This window comes from Athene cunicularia (assembly GCF_003259725.1).
Source record: "Athene cunicularia isolate RWA chromosome 8 unlocalized genomic scaffold, athCun1 chr8_part1, whole genome shotgun sequence".
NCBI classification, from domain to species: Eukaryota; Metazoa; Chordata; class Aves; order Strigiformes; family Strigidae; genus Athene; species Athene cunicularia.
Genome location: NW_020799109.1, coordinates 24,887,981 through 24,905,968, shown reverse-complemented (window position 1 = coordinate 24,905,968; position 17,988 = coordinate 24,887,981). Strand labels below are relative to the sequence as shown.

The 17,988-nt window shown below is 38.5% G+C and overlaps 1 protein-coding gene across 3 annotated transcripts in view; it reads left to right on the top strand.

The window, feature by feature from the left end:
- NEK7 (NIMA related kinase 7) overlaps positions 1-17,988 on the top strand; it is a 70,360-nt gene that overhangs the window by 15,869 nt on the left and 36,503 nt on the right. For 2 of the 3 annotated variants that reach the window (XM_026854326.1, XM_026854327.1), the window contains 3 exons: positions 404-544; positions 13,911-13,973; positions 14,508-14,618. In XM_026854326.1, the coding sequence (XP_026710127.1) occupies positions 404-544; positions 13,911-13,973; positions 14,508-14,618 (315 nt within the window). The remainder of the gene's footprint in view (positions 1-403; positions 545-13,910; positions 13,974-14,507; positions 14,619-17,988) is intronic. The other variant, XM_026854328.1, reaches the window with a different exon arrangement.

The following is a 17,988-nucleotide window of genomic DNA, read 5'->3' as shown; positions in this document are numbered from 1 at the left end:
TTAAATATCGTCATGTGAGCTGATTGTTATCTCTCTTTTTGTTTAGTGGGTTATTGTGGGATTTTTTTTGTTGTTGTATGGGGGGGAGCTGGGACATAAAAAGGAAACAGCAAATTGAAGCCTGATGGGATTTCTTCTCTTCTATATCTCAGACTCCTGATAGGCTGAAAACATTTTGAATAGATCTCAAAAAATTATAATTTTAAATGTTCACTGCACAAATAGTATAATGAATGCTTTCTCTAGAACATCTTGTGATTACCTTGGGACCGTTTTGATTTTAATGTGTTGGAATGAAGCAAGTTAATAGTTTAAACCATATTCTTTCAAATGTATCTTTACACTGCCATGATTAGTCTTACTGTCTTAAATGCAAACTTTTTTCTAATACCTTTAATTCTAGAAAGCCTTGCGACCTGACATGGGCTATAATACACTTGCCAACTTCCGAATAGAGAAGAAGATTGGCCGTGGGCAGTTCAGTGAAGTTTATAGAGCAACCTGCCTGTTGGATGGGGTACCAGTGGCTCTGAAGAAGGTCCAGGTAAGGATGACATTTTGTATAAATACTAAAAGGATTTAATATAATTAAATTTGAAAGGCATATGTCATTTGGTGTGCTCTTAATGAATTTCTAAATGCTTAGCGTCTAGATAGTGGGGAAATTAAGAGCTTGGAAAAATTTACATGATTTTGTAGTATTTCACAAACCAGTGTTTTGAAAGTGAAGTCCAGAGTTGTTGGGAAAAGATAGCACACATAAATTAGCTGTATAAGAACAGTCCTAAACAAAGCTTGGAATCTAGAAGTAATATAAATATTTAGTGGAGTCTGTTGTAAGATATATTATGCAAATTCATGCAATTTTTTTATTAAATAAACATCTGTAAGTAGTTTTTCAGGTAGTAACTGTGCTTTAAGAGTGCATAAATCAAGTAAGGTGTGTATGTAAACAAACTTGTAATTGTTGAAATGAATTACTCTTTTCAAAAGACTGAAAATTACCTGCAACAAATATAAACCAAAAATATATTTGAATCAGTGTTTCCTTCAGATTTTAGGATACAACTGAGTTTGTATTGTGATGTTCATGAATAATGTATCTGTGTGTGGAACCCTCTATAGTAATTAAATGCGAGTGCACTATGGAATTAAGTGAATTGCACTGGTCAAAATATTTTCTTGAGGTCCCTTAATATTTCCAGGTTCACAGTTTTAACCAGTAGTGAAGCAGCAGTTCTATCACAAAAAATGGAAGAGCAAGCTGGTTATTTCAGCCAAGAAACATTAAACCCTTGTAAATTCTAGCATAAGAAATGGGCCGATTAATTTGTTCAAATATTTTGTCTTTGTAGTTAGTGATTTTTAAAAATATTTAAAACAGAAGTGATGGTTTAAATTAAAAACTTACTTTTTGATTATCACAAAGGCAAAAGGCAATTTGAGCTAAGCATCTACCCAGTATTACTTCCATTCTCTTTTTTTTTGTTTGGAGCTGCTCAGAGATGTTTGTTATGAGACTGTTACCCTCAAAAAATTCTCTACTGGATTTATTTTTAAAATTCCCTGACAATGTGTTTAGTTTTGAAATTGAAAGTATAATTGTAATTTCAGTTCTGATCTCTTGAGTTATGTTTAGTGTATTACTTGAAAGAGTACTGCCATCAATTCTGAAGTGTTTTTTTGTTACCTTTATATATTACAAAACAGTGTGTATCAGATTTTGTAGATTCTTGTCTAATGTTTCTGGATTTTAATAATTTTCTTTTTGCTGTGGTAATGCATGCACTGTAAATTTCTCTGTCAGATCTTGACTTGCTGTTCCATTTCTGTGATTTCCTGTGTTCTGCAGCACCAGGAGGCAGGGCTAGTCCTGGCAGTCATAAAAAAAGAGACTTGGTTCCCCCTTCTGGGAAAACTGCCAGATATATACTACTTCAAAAGCTGAAATATATTCTAAGAACTTTGATCAACAGTCTTAAAACATTAGGCTAATTCTTCCTTCATTTTCAGCGTGTGAGAAACCAAAAAGGTCAAATGTGACTTGAAATGCATGTCAATTAAGGTGGATGTGGAATGCCTGGTACTTGAAGAAAGTCATAAAGTCCAGCCTTTCACTGTTAACTATGAAATTTTTATAACTGTGCTTTCATTAAGAATGCAGAGGCATTATAGCATGTGTACTCTTAACAGTATTTCAGAAGTCAGTATGTATAGCTGTATTCTCACATCAGATTTCCTAGTTTGGCAAAAGATTATTTTTTTTAACTCATGAAGATATGATGTCTATATATGGGTGATAGTTTCTGTAGCAGAAGAGCTTTCTTGTTAAATTTTTATTGAATAATTTAATACATTTCTAAGAACATACTTGATGGTTGGTAGGACATAGGGTTAAAGAGTTGTTACTCTTGCAAATGGTTTTATCCTGATAGTGTTCTGATTGTCTTAAAGTATCCAACATATGCTGTCAGTTTCCCATTGAATGTTATTGCTTGGTGCATGTCAGAAGGGGCTTTGTTCTGTGATGTGTAAAATCACTTTCTATGTGAAGGCTGGATGCATTTAGGAGACTTATCTGAATGGAAAGTGAGATTTAGTTAACCCGTAAGGGAAAAAAGTTCCTAAATGTAAAATGAAATATTACCTGGACTTGAGAAGACTTGTGGCAGCACTGAGTGTTTGGCACAGCCATTTCAGCTTGCATAGTTGACATCTAGAACTGATGCATTTGGACAGAAGACTGTCTTAATTGTTACTGTGCTTCTGTGACCTTCTCTAACATTCAGTAGAAATATTTGTGTTAAATATAGTCACAATACTTCATTTCAACATGAAATTTGTTTTCATAGATGTCTTTTGGTGAGACATGATTGCTCTTCAGAGAAGCTCTTGTGGAAATGCTCTGTGATGGTGCTTCTTGTTTTTGAATTCAGTCATATTTGCTTTTATTAAAATTAAAATACTGCTCTGATGCCTCATTAATGGAAGCTCAGCATGGCTAGAACAGGAGAAATACTTCTTTTTGTCATGAGTGAGAGGCTCTGTTCTCTCTATTTTAGACCCGTGCGTGTATACTGCTTTCCGCATTTCCACATTGAGACAGTGTGTCTAAATGCTGTACTTTGTGTTAAATGATATAACTGAGATCGGGACTTTCTGCTACTTTACCATTTTCTGCCCTTTCTCATCTTAAATCTTAACTACTACATGCTTTCCTTCCTAGTCTTGCAAGTGGTGTCTGCTCCACCCCCTCCCCATTTTGTTTTCCTGGCTGGGCTGAGTATATAGCTGTTCTCTGTATTTGGTCAGTGGTTCCCCATGCTTGTCTCTACCTTCAAGGGCTGATGTAACAGAATTCTTCAGTTATCCTCTCTTTAAGAGTTACTGGATCTCAGGCCATTATTTGTTCCGAAAGTATTGCCAGTTTTGAGTTCTTATGAAGCTTTCCAACAAGGATGTTTATTTTCTGCTATTTAAAATTTTATTTGGCTGAATTATGTACAATATTGATAAATGTTACATTAATGTGTACAAAATGTATGTTTGTGGAACTGAACGTAAGCAGAAGCAAGTGGCAGTAAGATGCTGTGGGAGAAAGGACAAGCAGATGGTGACAGAAACCACTCTTTCTGAATTTGTAGCTGCTGCTGAGTCCAGATGAAGAAGTAGTGTTCTTGATTTGGTTTCCAGTAGGATATGTAGCAGAATGAAAACTGTTTAATTTGCAGTTTCTTTCTAGTAATTTAACCGGCAGAATACACAAAATAGTATGTTGAGTCTTGGCTTCTCATTGTACCCCTTTGTGTGGTTTGCCTTCTTGTAATTAAGGTACTGTTATAGTAATTAGGTTTCCTCATTTTTCATGGAACTATGTTTCAGAGATGTTGTTGAAATATTAGCTAAATAGAACCAGAATTAAAGAAGTAAATCTTCATCACTTGACTTTCATTAATGTCTAAACTACACTTTGAGTCAAAGAAACATCAGGAAAGATCAACCACAGATAAACTATGAACATAGCAGTATGAGTCTGAAGAGCTTCTAGATAGGTTTCTTAACATGTGTTAAGTCTTAGGTCCAAATTATTCTGAAAGATCCGATCCTGTGGAAGAAGCAGTACACCTCTGCTACTGCCACGCTAGGTAACCCTCACAACAGAACTGTCAACAATACCCTCAGGTATGGTGTGGTGTTATGAGCAATGAGTGTTCCAGTGGTCACTTCACGGAATCACGGAATCATCTAGGTTGGAAAGGACCCCGGAGATCATTTAGTCCAACCTGTTGCCTAGCACAGTTCCCACCTATAGCATATCCTTAAGCTCTAAATTGACCCTACTCTTGAACATCTCCAGGGATGGGGACTTCATCACCTCCCTGGTTAGCCCATTCCAATGCCTAACAGCCCCTTCTGTAAAGAAATACTTACGGATATCCAGTCTAAACCTTCCTGGCACAACTTGAGGCCATTCCCTCTTGTTCTGTTGCTTATTACTTGGTTAAAGAGACTCATCCCCAGCTCTCTGCAACCTCCTTTCAGGTGGCTGTAGAGGGTGATGAGGTCTCCCCTCAGCCTCCTCTTCTCCAGACTAAACATCCCCAGTTCCCTCAGCCGCTCCCTGTACGACCTGTGCTCCAGACCCTTGACCAGCTTCGTTGCCCTTCTCTGGACACGCTCGAGTCATTCAATGTCCTTTTTGTAGTGAGGGGCCCAAAACTGAACACAGGAATTGAGGTGCAGCCTCACCAGTGCCGAGTACAGGGGTCAGATCCCTTCCCTGTCCCTGCTGGCCACGCTATTGCTGACACAAGCCAGGATGCCATTGGCCTTCTTGGCCCCCTGGGCACACTGCTGGCTCCTGTTCAGCCAGCTGTCAATCAACGCCTCCAGGTCCCTCTCTGACTGGCAGCTCTCCAGCCACTCCTCCCCAAGCCTGTAGCTCTGCTGGGGGTTGTTGTGGCCCAAGGGCAGCCCCCGGCATTTGGCCTTATGGAAACTCCTGCAGTTGGCCTCAGCCCATGGCTCCAGCCTGTCCAGGTCTCTCTGCAGAGCCTCCCTGCCCTCGAGCAGATCAACACTCTCACCCGACTTGGTGTCATCTGCAAACTGACTGAGGGTGCACTCGATCCCCTCGTCTAGATCATCAATAAAGATTTTAAACAAGAGTGGTCCCAAAACTGAGCCCTGGGGGACACCACTCGTGACCGGCCGCCAACTGGATTTAACTCTGTTTACCACAACTCTCTGGGCCCAGTCGTCCAGCCAGTTTTTTACTCAGCAAAGCATGTGATTGTCCAAACCTCGAGCATCCATTTTTTGCCAGGATAATGCTGTGTGAAACAGTGTCAAAAGCCTTGCTTAAAGTCAAGGTAAATTACATACACAGTCTTTCCCTCATCCAATAAGCAGGTCTTCCTGTTGTAGAAGGAGATCAGGTTTGTCAAGCAGGGCCTACCTTTCGTAAACCCATGCTAACTGGGCCTGATCATCTGGTTGTCCCTCATGTGTTGCATGATGGTGTTTAGGATGAGCTGCTCCATCAGCTTCCCGGGCAGTGAAGTCAAGCTGACAGGCCTGTAATTTCCTGGATCATCCTTCTGACCCTTCTTATATATGGGTGTCACATTGGCCAATTTCCAATCAGTCGGGACCTCCCCGGTCAGCCAGGACTGCTGGTAAATAGATAGAAACTGGCCTGGCGAGCACCCCAGCCATCTCCTTCAGAACTCTTGGGTGTATCCCATCTGGTCCCATAGACTTGTGTGTGTCTATGTGATGCAGTAGGTTACTGTCTCCTGGATTGCAGGGGAGTCTCTTTATTCTGGCTGTGGAGGCTGGATTTCATCAGTACAACTAATCTTATTATTAAAGACTGAGGCAAAGAAGACATTATGCACTTCAGCTGCCTTCTTATCACTTGATACTATATTTCCTCCTGCATCTAGCAGGGGATGGAGACTATCCCTGGACTTTCTTTTGCTACTGACATAGAAACTTTTCTTGTTATCCTTGATTGCAGAGGCCAAATTACTTTCCAGTTGGGCTTTAGCCCTTCTGATTTCCACCCTGCATAGCCTCACAGCCTCTTTGTAATCACTGTGTGTGGCTAGCCCCTTCTTCCAAAGGCTGTAAACTCTCCTTTTCTCCATGAGTTGCAGCCAAAGCTCCCTGTTCAGCCAGGATGGTCTTCTCTGGCGTCGGCTTCTCTTAGAGCACCTGGGGACAGCCTGCTCCTGAGCCATTAACACTTCCTTCTTAGAGTGCCCAGCCTTCCTGGGCCCCTATACCCTTCAGGACAGTCTCCGAGGGGATCCTTTCAAGCTGGTGCTTAAACAAGACAAAGTTAGCCCTTCTGAAGTCCAGGATGTCAGTCCTGCTTAGCTCTCTCCTGACCTCTCTAAGAATAGAGAACTATTATTTCGTGATCACTGTGCCCTAGTCTGCCTCCAACCTCCACATTGTCCACGAGCCCTTCTCTGTTCACAAAGAGGAGATCCAGCAGGGCATCTTCTCTGGTCAGTTCACTCACCTAGTTGCGTGAGGAAGTTGTCTCCCACACATTCTAGGAATCTGTGGGACTGGTCTCATTCTGCCATGTTGTATTTCAAGCAGATGTCTGGGAAGTTAGTTGCCCACAAGAACAAGGGCAAGCGATCGTAAGACTTCACCTAAGTGCCTATAAAATATCTCATCCATCTCTTTGTCCTGGTTGGGTGGCCTGTAGTAGACTACTACTACAACATTGCCCTGTTGGCTTTCCCTCTGATTCTAATGCAAAGACACTCCACCCTGTCTTCACTACACCTGTGCTCAAAGCAATCATAACAGTCCCTAACATACAGAGCCACCCCACCACCTCTCCTTTCCTGTCTGTCGCTCCTGAAGAGCTTGTAGCCATCAACTGGCACACTCCAGTCATGGGAGACATCTCACCATGTTTCTGTAATAGCAACAACATCGTAATTTTCCTGTTTCATCACAGCTACAAGCTCCTGCTGTTTGTTACCCATGTTGTGGGCATTGGTATGCATGCACTTCAGATGGGCTGATGTTTTGCCCCCTTCCCCCTTCATGTCCAAGGGGGAGACAAGCAACAACTAGACACTGGAATAAACGCTCACAAAAAATCCTTAAAGGGCAAAAGAGTTGTAAATATCTGAAGTCAGTGACTTCAGTAAGGCTGTATGAGTTCACTTTATGAGATATTTTTTAAGTAAACCTTAGCTACTCAAAATTAAAATAATACGGGAAACTGCATATTTCAACAAAATTTCAGATTCATTAAATTTCTGCCTTACATTGTTCCACCTTTCTTTCCCTTTCATTCCAAATTTGGAGACCCCTGTGTTAGAGATTCAGACAAAGAATCCTTTTATCTAGCACTTACATTCATTATTCATTGTGCATTGTCAGTAGATTGCTACTTCAGTCCTGAATTAGAGATAATTAATCTTAGGAAAGCACTTGTAATTTCACACTTTATGAAGCAGTATTGTCTCAGCACAGTAGTGCTGTGGTGGCAAACTAATGCTCATTGTTGCTATTCAGTATTTTATCTCTTAATATTTATGTGCATTCAGGTCTTTATTTTGTTTACTCGTTTGTAGATTTATGTTAGAGCAGTCATGACTGTTTTGCTTTGGAAATACTTTGGTATCTTTATACAGAATTTAAAGCAGAAATTGGTTAAATTGCCATTTAAATGGAGAGGTTAGAAAGACCTTTATCCTTTTCAGTATTGGAAAGGAAAACTTGGAAAAAGTGATGAACTTCAGAGCAAGGGGAATTGAGTAGGTTCCCAGTTTGGCATGTTACTTCAGGTGACGAATTAAATTGGTAGCTGGTAATCGATCAGATACAGGCTGCATTTAGAAGCTGAGGCCTGATGTTTTCCATCTTGTGGTTAAATGTTTCTAAACCTTCTTGCTATGCACATAGCTTTCTAGGAGCTCTAGTTGTATGTGTGAGCACATTATGTAAGAGCTTTAGTCAGGAAGGTGATTTTAGGTATTGCAACCTCTTTGTTTAGTTCACACATTTGCATAGGGAAAAGTTCCCACTCTGTATCTTTGCAATACCTTAGGAAACATTCTAAAAATACTGATATCTCTTGACAGTACTTAAAACTGATATTTCTAGAATGCTGAAAGAATAACATTCTCATCTACACTCACATGAAGGTACTGGCAAAGTGATTCAGTGCAGTTACCAGAGATCCCTTAGCTGCATAGCACACAGAAGGGAATATTTTGGAATAAATACCAACGTATGGTTGTCCTTCTACTCTTCCTTTGTATGCTGTCGATTGCAGTAGGAGATTAAAAACTGTGAGCTAAAACCAGACTTTCTGCTTCACTTAAGTGGGGAAAAAAAATTGCGAAGGGCTTTCAAAATATTCTCTTAAGGCTCTTCAACTGTATTTGCCTAATTGTTTTCAGGAGTTTCACAGTAATTGCTAACTAAGGTGTAGTGCTTACCACAGTGAGATTTTTTTGATTACACACTTAATGAAAACTGGCACATCATAAAAATATTTACTATAATTTTTGCTTATTAGGTTTTCCACAGTAAACTAACATTTCTACAAAGGAATTAAATCTTATTATAGTCCTTGAAAATAGAAATTGAGGAAAAATAATTAAAATTTTAAATAAGAGTGTATTACACTGCAATTTGTGCTGACTAGAGAAACACCTCCAAGCTGAGTTACCCTGTGATACTGACCTTGTAATTGGAGTCAAGAATTAGAATTGTTAGTCTAATTAATGCCCTAGCAGTCTAATCAAAATGCAGCTGTGTTTATTGTTAGCCGATTACAGTGATGTAATTGTAGTTTAATTACTTGTAGTTTAATTACTGCTAGCTTCCAATAATCGATGGACCATCATCAGTATCCTGAGCCCTGCTGGGAGGAGGAGTGGCTCTACGTGGGTTTTTGCTGGGTGCTTTCAAGCAGTCAGTTGCTAATGCTTTGTGTTGATCCAGAAGCTTACAGTTGTTAATCACTCTTAGACCTTTATTGTATCAGCTATGATTTCCTTAAGACTGTGCAGTTGCACAAAGCTGAGCTGAATCTAAAATCGTTAGACAGAAGTCATTTAACTGTAATGATTTTTGTTTAGTCACTCAGCTGCAAGGCATGTGCTGCCACATCTTAAAGCCAAGCTCACATAGTAAGTGCAGGCCAAGAGAAGTCCAGACAAAAGTTTACAAGTTCTTAGGCCGTATGTTTCTGGGGCACTCTGAGGCCTGCTAATAGCAGTGTCAGTACTGGCTTTACAGGGCTACAAGTCGTGGTGGGCGAGATAGATCTGTGTGTAAGACTCCTGTTAAAGAGGGGGGAACATAAGCTGACCTTTCAGTTTGGCTTGCTGAGTATAGTAGCTGAAGATAGAATTAGTCAGCTTGCAAAGCTATAAGCTGTTACTGTTGCGATGGAAGCACTGACATCACTTCATACTGTTCCATTGATGGCCGCTCTGCAGTAAACCCCAAGCTGAGGGCAGCTTCTCCTGCATGGTCATTGGGTCTGCGGCAGCTCCTGTAAAACAAGCCTTCTGAGTGCTGCCAGGTGCTGTGAAATTTTGATGTGCACTTAAAAGGATGTTCTTAAACTCTAAAAATCCTACATTGTGGCTTTCATTTTTCAGTGTAAGACATTCTTCAGTGTTGAGTCATCTTCTGGTGATGAAGCACGGAGGTTCTTTCATTGTGTTTAGAGTAACTTCCTTGTGTGAGCTGACAGGGTTTATTACACTAGTGGCCTCTGATCTGAACTGCAGCAGTTTGGCAAAATGGAAAGGTAATCTATTCGGAAGGAAAATCTCTGCAAGATGTTTGAATCTGTTATGATAGGTGTCATGGTTTAAGCCCAGTTGGCAACTAAGCACTCACTCTGCTGGAATGGGGAGGAGGATTGGAAGAAAAAGGTAAAAACTCATGAGTTGAGAGGGGACAGCTTAATAGGACAACACAAGGGGAGAAAGTAATAATAACAACAACAGCAATACTAATAAGAGTATACGAAGTGAGTGATACACAGTGCAGTTGCTTGCTGCATGAAGCCCAGTGCCTAGCGGTTTTCCGAGCCATGATCCCTCCTCTCCTCTGCCAGCTCCCCCAGTTCATATCCTCAGCATGACATCACATGGTATCAAATGTCCCCTTGGCTAGTCTGAGTCAACTGTCCTGACTGTGACCCCTCCCAGCTTCTTGTAAAAATTAAGTCTATCTCAACTGAACCCAGGACATTATGGCAGAGGTTCTTCAGAGACAATGAATTGGTGATTTTGTTTGTTTGTTTTTGTAGTTGTTTAGGGTTGTCATTTTTCTTCCCTAATCTTATTGCTGGAGGAAGTTAGCTCCTGTGCAAATGAAATACTGGGTTTCTGGGAAATGCTATTTATAGTCTTTTGAGGTTAGATGTGGGCCAAAGTCTAATGGAGAACCTCAAGAATGATGTACAGTAGATCTTCAGATGGTCTGTATTTGTAAGGATCATATTCTACAAAACATGTGTGGACAGGCTGGAGATGGCCCAGAGAAGGATCACAAAGATGATCAGGGGACTGGGCAGTCTGTCATATGAGGAAAGGTTGAAAGGTTTGGCTTTGTTCGGCCTTGAGAGAAGAAGGCTTAGGGGAGACCTTATCACCGTGTTCCAGTATTTAAAGGGTGGCTGCGAAGAAGATGGAGACTCCCTTTTTACAAGGAGTCACATGGAAAAGACTTGGGGTAATGAGTAAAAGTTACTGCTGGGGAGATTCCGATTGGACACAAGAGGAAATGACATCAGTCATCCACTAGAATAATCTCCCCAGGGAAGTGTTGGATTCCCCAACACTGGACACTTTTAAGATTCATCTGGACAGGGTGCTGGGCCATCTTGTCTAGATTGTGCTTTTGCCATGGAAATTTAGACCAGATGACCCTTGAGGTCCCTTCCAACCTGGTATTCTGTGATGCTGTGATCAAATAAGACTCAGTTTTCTGTCTTGCTTTATTCAGGTAATGTTTAAAATATTCAGTTTAGCTGAAGCTGTGACAAATTTGTCACTGCTGTATGAAGTGTAGCAACAGTGTAGAGAGTCATGTTGATAAAACTTAAGTCTGTCCTTTGTGAGAGCTGCTGCTTGGTCTAACCTACTCTAGGCTCTTTAGAAATTACTGGGAATAGTAGCCAAAATACACAAACAAAACTTGGTCTTTCTTTCCTATGCCTTGATCCTAGATTTTTCATAGTTCTGAGTCTAGGGCTTTATTTTTGTTTTGTTATTTCTCTGAGAAATACTGGTTTATGTCCTTATCAGAGGCATAGCTTATAAACATATCTTGCTTGCAAAATTTGCTCGTTTAGGTGTGTAGAGAAATATTCATGGTACATGGGTAAGTTAATACAGTTTTCAGTGTAAAATTCTGTCTGTAGCTTTGATTAGGTTATCCAGTGTGTTTCAAGTTCTCTGTTTAATATCTGTATCCTTTGTAAGGAACATTCTTATTTCACTATTATCTAGAACTTCGCAAAAGTGTGAAGCTGCAAGACATGTTCCTATACCTGTCCCCTTTTTACCCTGCTCCCTGGTACACACTTTCATTGATTGGTTTTGGGAGAGGGGGTAGAAAATTTTCCATTTGCTGATCTCTTAGTTTTTATGGAAAGACAGTTACGATCTCCTGCCTTTCCTGTACTTCCTCCATTAATGTTCTATTACCTATCATATTTAGAACTTTCCTAAATGTTTCCTAGCAAAATCATTGCAGTCCTTCATGACTGTACCAAACACTAGGACTTTAGTCTATTGTCAAAACGATTAAAGAGCAATGTTTTTTCATTCATAGTTGAGATCTGTGACAGATGTAGGCTATTTAATCTCCTTCACTAAATTCCCAACCTTAATTTATAAACTCTCTTTTCTGTCTTTTCCATCAGGGTTGTTTACCTTTTAATACTTGTACCTGTAGTTTCATATATAGTACTAACTCTTTTCTTCTACTACATCTGAAATTGCTTTATTTCTTAATGTTAGCATTCCTTTCTTGTGACTTAACCTGCTGTGTTTCTGTTGTCCTCCATAGTCTATGCCTTGAATAATTGCTTCTAGCTCAGTCTGTTTATTTTCCATCATCCTGGCATTAATATACAAGTAGCTATGAGATGGTTTGTTCTCTTTCTTTCTTGTTAAGTAGTTTTGTTTTCTTCTTTCCTTCCTCCTCCCCCTTTTCTTCTACGATACACAAGTCTGGCATTTCAGTTCTTGACTTAGAGTTGTCTTTTTGTCAAAAATTGTATCTTGTCTCCACTCCAGGCTGTTTTTTCTTATGCCAGTTCTGAAGACAGAAGATTGGTTGTCTGAAGGGAAGTAGTGGCTAGTCAAGAGCACATGTGTGCTCTGTGAGGACTGTGCTTCTTGCATGAAGTCTCTAGACTTCTCCTTTCATTTGATTAAAGAATCATGAACTTCTTGTGTGCAGTAGTGTAGAAAGTAAAGATGAGGTTTAGCAGATCATATGTGGCCTTCTTTGGGGAGGGTGAAAGAAGGTGTGATTCACATGGACTGTTATGCAGTCAGTTTAAGAGATGACCTCTTTGCAGACATTCAGTACTCAAAGTGCTGTTAATACTTATTTTTGTTTCTGGGGTTGGTGGCAAGATATGAAATGGAAGTTGTCAGCTGTTGAACTTTTGATCATTTTGAGCTGGTGGAACCAGGTACCAGTGATCTTCACAGCAGATAATACATCTTTTTCTTGAGACTATCTAGAAAGAAATGATGTGCGTTGAAAAGATGTAAGTGGAAAAGGTAATCTCATAAATGTTGTAGCAATTACTAAAACTCAAAGTGTGTATCTACTATTCTTCTGGATAGCTCCAAATGTAATAGGCAGACCACATGTAAGTTGAGTGTTTTGTTTTGTTTGTTTGGGTGGGTGGTGGTGGTTGGTTTTTGGTTTTGTTTTTGAAATTCAGAAAGTAATGGGAAATGAGAGAGGAAGGGTTACTTGTAGGATTAACATTTTGGTCATTTCTAATGTGAATAGTCAATCGCAGTGTATGGAGATGCACATCTGAAGAAGTGATGTGAGAAGGGAACCTAAAGGTGGTAGAAAAATGGAGTGAAAATAGAAAGACATTAGATTAAATATAATGTGTAGAGCATGGGTAAGGACTCTAATGGCACGAAAAATTTACTTCAGACAAAAATTGAAATCGCTGGAGAGTATGTGGTTACCGGGAGGCGGCAAAAATGAGATACATTGCAAAGAAATTTGGATCAGATGGAGGTGGGGGGGGGGAAAGAGCAGAGATGTCTCACTGTAAAAGGCTGTAAAAGTCAAGGTGACAGATGAGGGCTTAGAAAAAGGTGCTCTAGTAAACAAATTACAGAACCCAAATAATTTCTTTGCTTGGTGAGGGTAAGGAAATGGCAGAGAAAGAATTAGAGGTGACAGTGAAGTTCTGATCCTGAGAGTAAAAGTGCATGTATTATTTAGAACAGAAAAGGAATATTGTAGCAAGAGACTAGGAAAAAAGGTTATACTCGGTACTAGAAAGAATCAGTTTGTGATAATGGTGTGGCAGAAATGGGAGAGGAAGCTGACATTTGGTTTAGAACCAATTTGAAGGAAATATGCTGAATTACTGCTGTGTGTTTGAACAGATACATGGAGGTGGCAATTAAGTAATTGAAAAACTTTTACTTGTAATGGACCTGTTTCCTATGAGGGGACTAAAAGAATCAATATAGCAGTATATCAGAACATTGGGACTACTACTTACTGCAATGTTACATCTTGACATGAAATGCATAACTTAAGTTGCTTTATGGATGCTATGAAATAATGATAATGATCACCAGATTTGCTATATTTTTATCACATAATAAAAATGCCTTATCTCTTGTGCATAGATATTTGATTTAATGGATGCCAAAGCCCGTGCTGACTGTATCAAAGAAATAGATCTTCTTAAGGTAAAAGATTTATTTAAAAAATATACAGCCATCATCAAAGTATATTAAGTTTTTCATAGATATAGTTCAGGTGCCCACTGTTGTCTGTGTAGAGTTTTTATAACCTCATTTAAGGGAATTTTGTAATCTTCAATGATTTAAAAATGAACATTCAGAAGTAAATCCTATAGAAGAATGGGTAATTTTTCAAGTAGAAGTTTCTGCTAAAACCACAGTATTGTAAACAGCTGTGTCCTGTGTACAGTAAAATACTGTTTTTAAAATTTTACTTTGCTGTTTCAGATAAGTTTTGCATAGCACAGATACATTGAAGCAAAATTCCTCTAAAATTGAAACTTCAATCATCATGTTGATCTTAAAACACCATCAAATTCTTGCAAAATGTATATCTGTAAATGTTTCTCATAGGCATATATTTTGTGCATCATGCTGAAGTAGATTTTTTAGGGGTTTGTCTAAATAAGAATGTTTCATTTGTCAGTCTTAAAAGATAAGATGCTCTACACTAAAATGTGCTTTATTCTGCTTTCTTAGCAACTGAATCATCCAAATGTAATTAAATATTATGCCTCATTCATTGAAGACAATGAACTGAACATAGTGTTGGAATTAGCTGATGCTGGTGATCTCTCTAGAATGATAAAGGTAGGAATTAACTTTTTTAAAAAAAAATAAAAGCTTGTTCAACTTCGGCTTTTCATTCTGCATGCTCATTCATCACTGGGTGAAATGCAGTGAAAATGTCAGGAATTGTGGAGAGAGGAGTGGAGTGTTTGACTGACTTTTAAAAAAATGTATGCCCAATATTGATGTTTATGTAATTTTAACAGTGTTGCCCAGAATGTAACTGCAGATGGGGACATAACTAGACTGAGAATATATTAGCACTGGGGAGAAGAAGAGAAACTGTAAAGAAAAGCACTGTCACCGCCATTTAGAACAATACATTCTGACAGCATTCCTGATTTTTGGCATAATTGTGTTTTGTGTTCCAATACTCTGTTTTCTGTAGTGGTAGTGAAAGCAGAGAAGGGTTGGTGTCATAAAGCAGAAGTTTCTTCTAGATCTTCAACTGATAACCGATTTAGCAGACAATATAAAGGTTGAAATGGAAATAACTGCATCATTTTATAGGTCTGGTTCAATACTTCTTTATCTTGAGACAAACTTTCTGAAAATGTATTTCATATTTGGTTGAAATCATATGCAGCAAACACTGATATATGGTTGTGCATTAATGCATTAATTGCTTTCCTCTGTAGTTTTTAAATGCCTATTTTTTAGCTAATCAGAAAAATTTACCCAAGACCCTTTGTATGAACTTTGTGTTCTGAAACTTTTAACTAGCTTTTTTTATCTTTGTTTGTCATCTGGCAACTACTTCCCCTCTTTCCCTACACTTTTTCCATTAGGTCTTGGTTTTAGTATGGCACTTTGGTGTACTTTCTTGTGTGCACACCAACATTACTGTTGTCAACAGCATAACTCTGGGAATACGTAATGCCAGTCAATTAGCATCTGCTCAGCAACAGCCGGGCACAGAACAGAGTTCTGATGTTTTGCTTAGGACTTACATGAATAGAGAATGTTAATTTCTTCATTAATGACTTTCATACTGATATATTTTTTTTTTTTGGCTTTTGAAAAACATTCAATTTTAGATTGATAATTGTAAGGTAGGACAGTCAAAATTTGGTTCTAAACAAGTTGACAGTATACTGTTAATATTTATATCCAATCTAATATTTTTTTTCATCTCATGAATTATTAATTCTGTGGGCTTACTTTTCACAAAACATAAAGGAAGGTTTGTCTTCTCTTTTGGATGTTCAGTTTTGACACAACAGTTATATTAATATGAGTACTCTGTGACAGATTGCCTTATGGCATGTCTGGTCTTATGACCCATTGAAGCATTTACTTTTTCACCTGCTTTTTTTTTTTTTTCCTTTATTTTTTTTATTTTAAATCCATTGTGTGAATAATAGCTTCTTCAGTGCAGTTGGCCTCATTACACCTTGTCCAAGTCAGTGGGTATTTCTTACAGGCTCGATTTTGGAGGCACTTTGTGATTGTCCTCTTAACACAGGGGTCATGTTTAATGTAGCAAACTTAGATTGCTGTTTGATGTTAATGACAGCTTATCAGGCTATTATTAAATATGTATGAGGTGTCACAATGCACTCAGTCTTCATGCTGCTGGTGGAGGAAATTATTTGGTAGACTACTTGAATCATATGAGTTTAAATATGGGGCACATCAGTTATATGGTGTCTTCTTAAAGGAGCATTTTAAAAATTGCCTGAAAAATAAATTGTATGTAATGGTATGGTATTTTCCTAGCAGACTGGCTGCCTGTCACACTATTAAGGTAGATAACTATGTTGTGTTATTAAAACAACGGAACCATGCTTTGGTTTCCAGTGTTCTTGCTAAAAAGCTGTTCAAAGTTTGTTGGAAAATGTTGAGGCACCCCCAGAAGAGTGTTTGGGTACCAGGCTTCTTGTGTGATTTGTAGAGAGGATCAAGCATGTTTTTGAAATTGTAAATTACCTCAACTTGAGTAACACTGAAACCACTGTTAATGTGAAGGAAAACTACTTAATTAGTTTACTTGGGTATTTGTTATGACATTATTGGCACATCAGAGAACACTTACAAAGCTGCTGTGCCTCACAGTGCACCTTAATGAATTCTTTAGTTCTTCCCTTACTGAACTACATCCTTTCTGCTCAGCTTTTATACCATCCCTCTTGTTACCTGTGAATAATACTCTCTTTGTCCCCATTGAGTAGACAACTGGGGAAAATCAGTTGGTACATTCATATAGATTCTAGTAGAATCTATAGAATCTGCTGTACGTCAAAAAAAAAAAAAAAAAAAAAAAGCAGCTGTGCATTGGCATTTACAAACTGCACGATGAAATCAGGGGCATCTCGTTCTTTCTGTCTCTCTATGTGTTTATGTATGTACATACACAGATTTTACCCACTTTGTTGTAATGATTTTTTTCAATTACCTCTGTCACAGAGAGATGTTTTAGTACAGCCTCCGTTCTCAAAAGTAGGAGGTTCCAAAACTGAGGCTTTCTTACCTTATAGCTTTTAATGGCCTGGTAGAATTCTTGAACGTGGCATGTCAGTAATACTGAGAGACAACAATTATCAGTGACTTTGAGTTGGTTTTGCACTAGAATATGTACCTCAGTACTGTGTAACCCCTGTGTAGGAATGGTGAAAGAAGGAAAAATTAGGTGATTTTTCTCTGAATTAAGCTGCTGGATACTACATCAAAGATTTTTACAAGTAAATAATTAGTAACTATTGTGCTAGTTCCCAGTTGTTCATGGTCTGTTGTTTGCCTGTGGTCTCTGCTGTGGAACATGACGATAGTGCATGGCTACCAAGGTTAAAGTTAGTGGGTAGTGCATGAGAATTCTTGTTGGTACTTTGTAATCCCCCCTCCTTTTGCAATACAAAAATATGTTATAAAGCAGGTTTGAGGCTTGATTCCTTTTCCTAGTAGTGTCACCACAGTGACAGTGTTAAAACTGTTCTGGTGACATTTTGTTGGTTAGGGATTTTTTTATTTTAAAGCAACAATTGATGTATTGGCTAAAGAAAATACCATAAGTAAAGAAGAATCTACTAGTTGCATTCATTAGGAAAATATAAAGATTCAGTAAAAAGAACTAGTTAGTAAAGTCTGTGCGCAAGATGTTGAAATGGTAATTTTTGAACTGTCTTGCAGAGCAATTAGCATATTCCTTAAGATTATAAAGTTATTAGAAAGGCTTGTAAGAAGGCATGTTTTCAAGACACCAAAATGTTGAGGGGTTGTGTTTTTTTAAAAAAAATTGGCAATAAACTTCTAGGTCCATTTCATTTCTGCAGATAGTTTTTAGTTTTTCTGGCAAATAATCTTAAAACACACAAAAATGCAAACTTTAAACTGAATATGTCATACACATCTTAAGGAAGTTAATCATGTTTTGGGAATAAGCATGAAAGCTTTC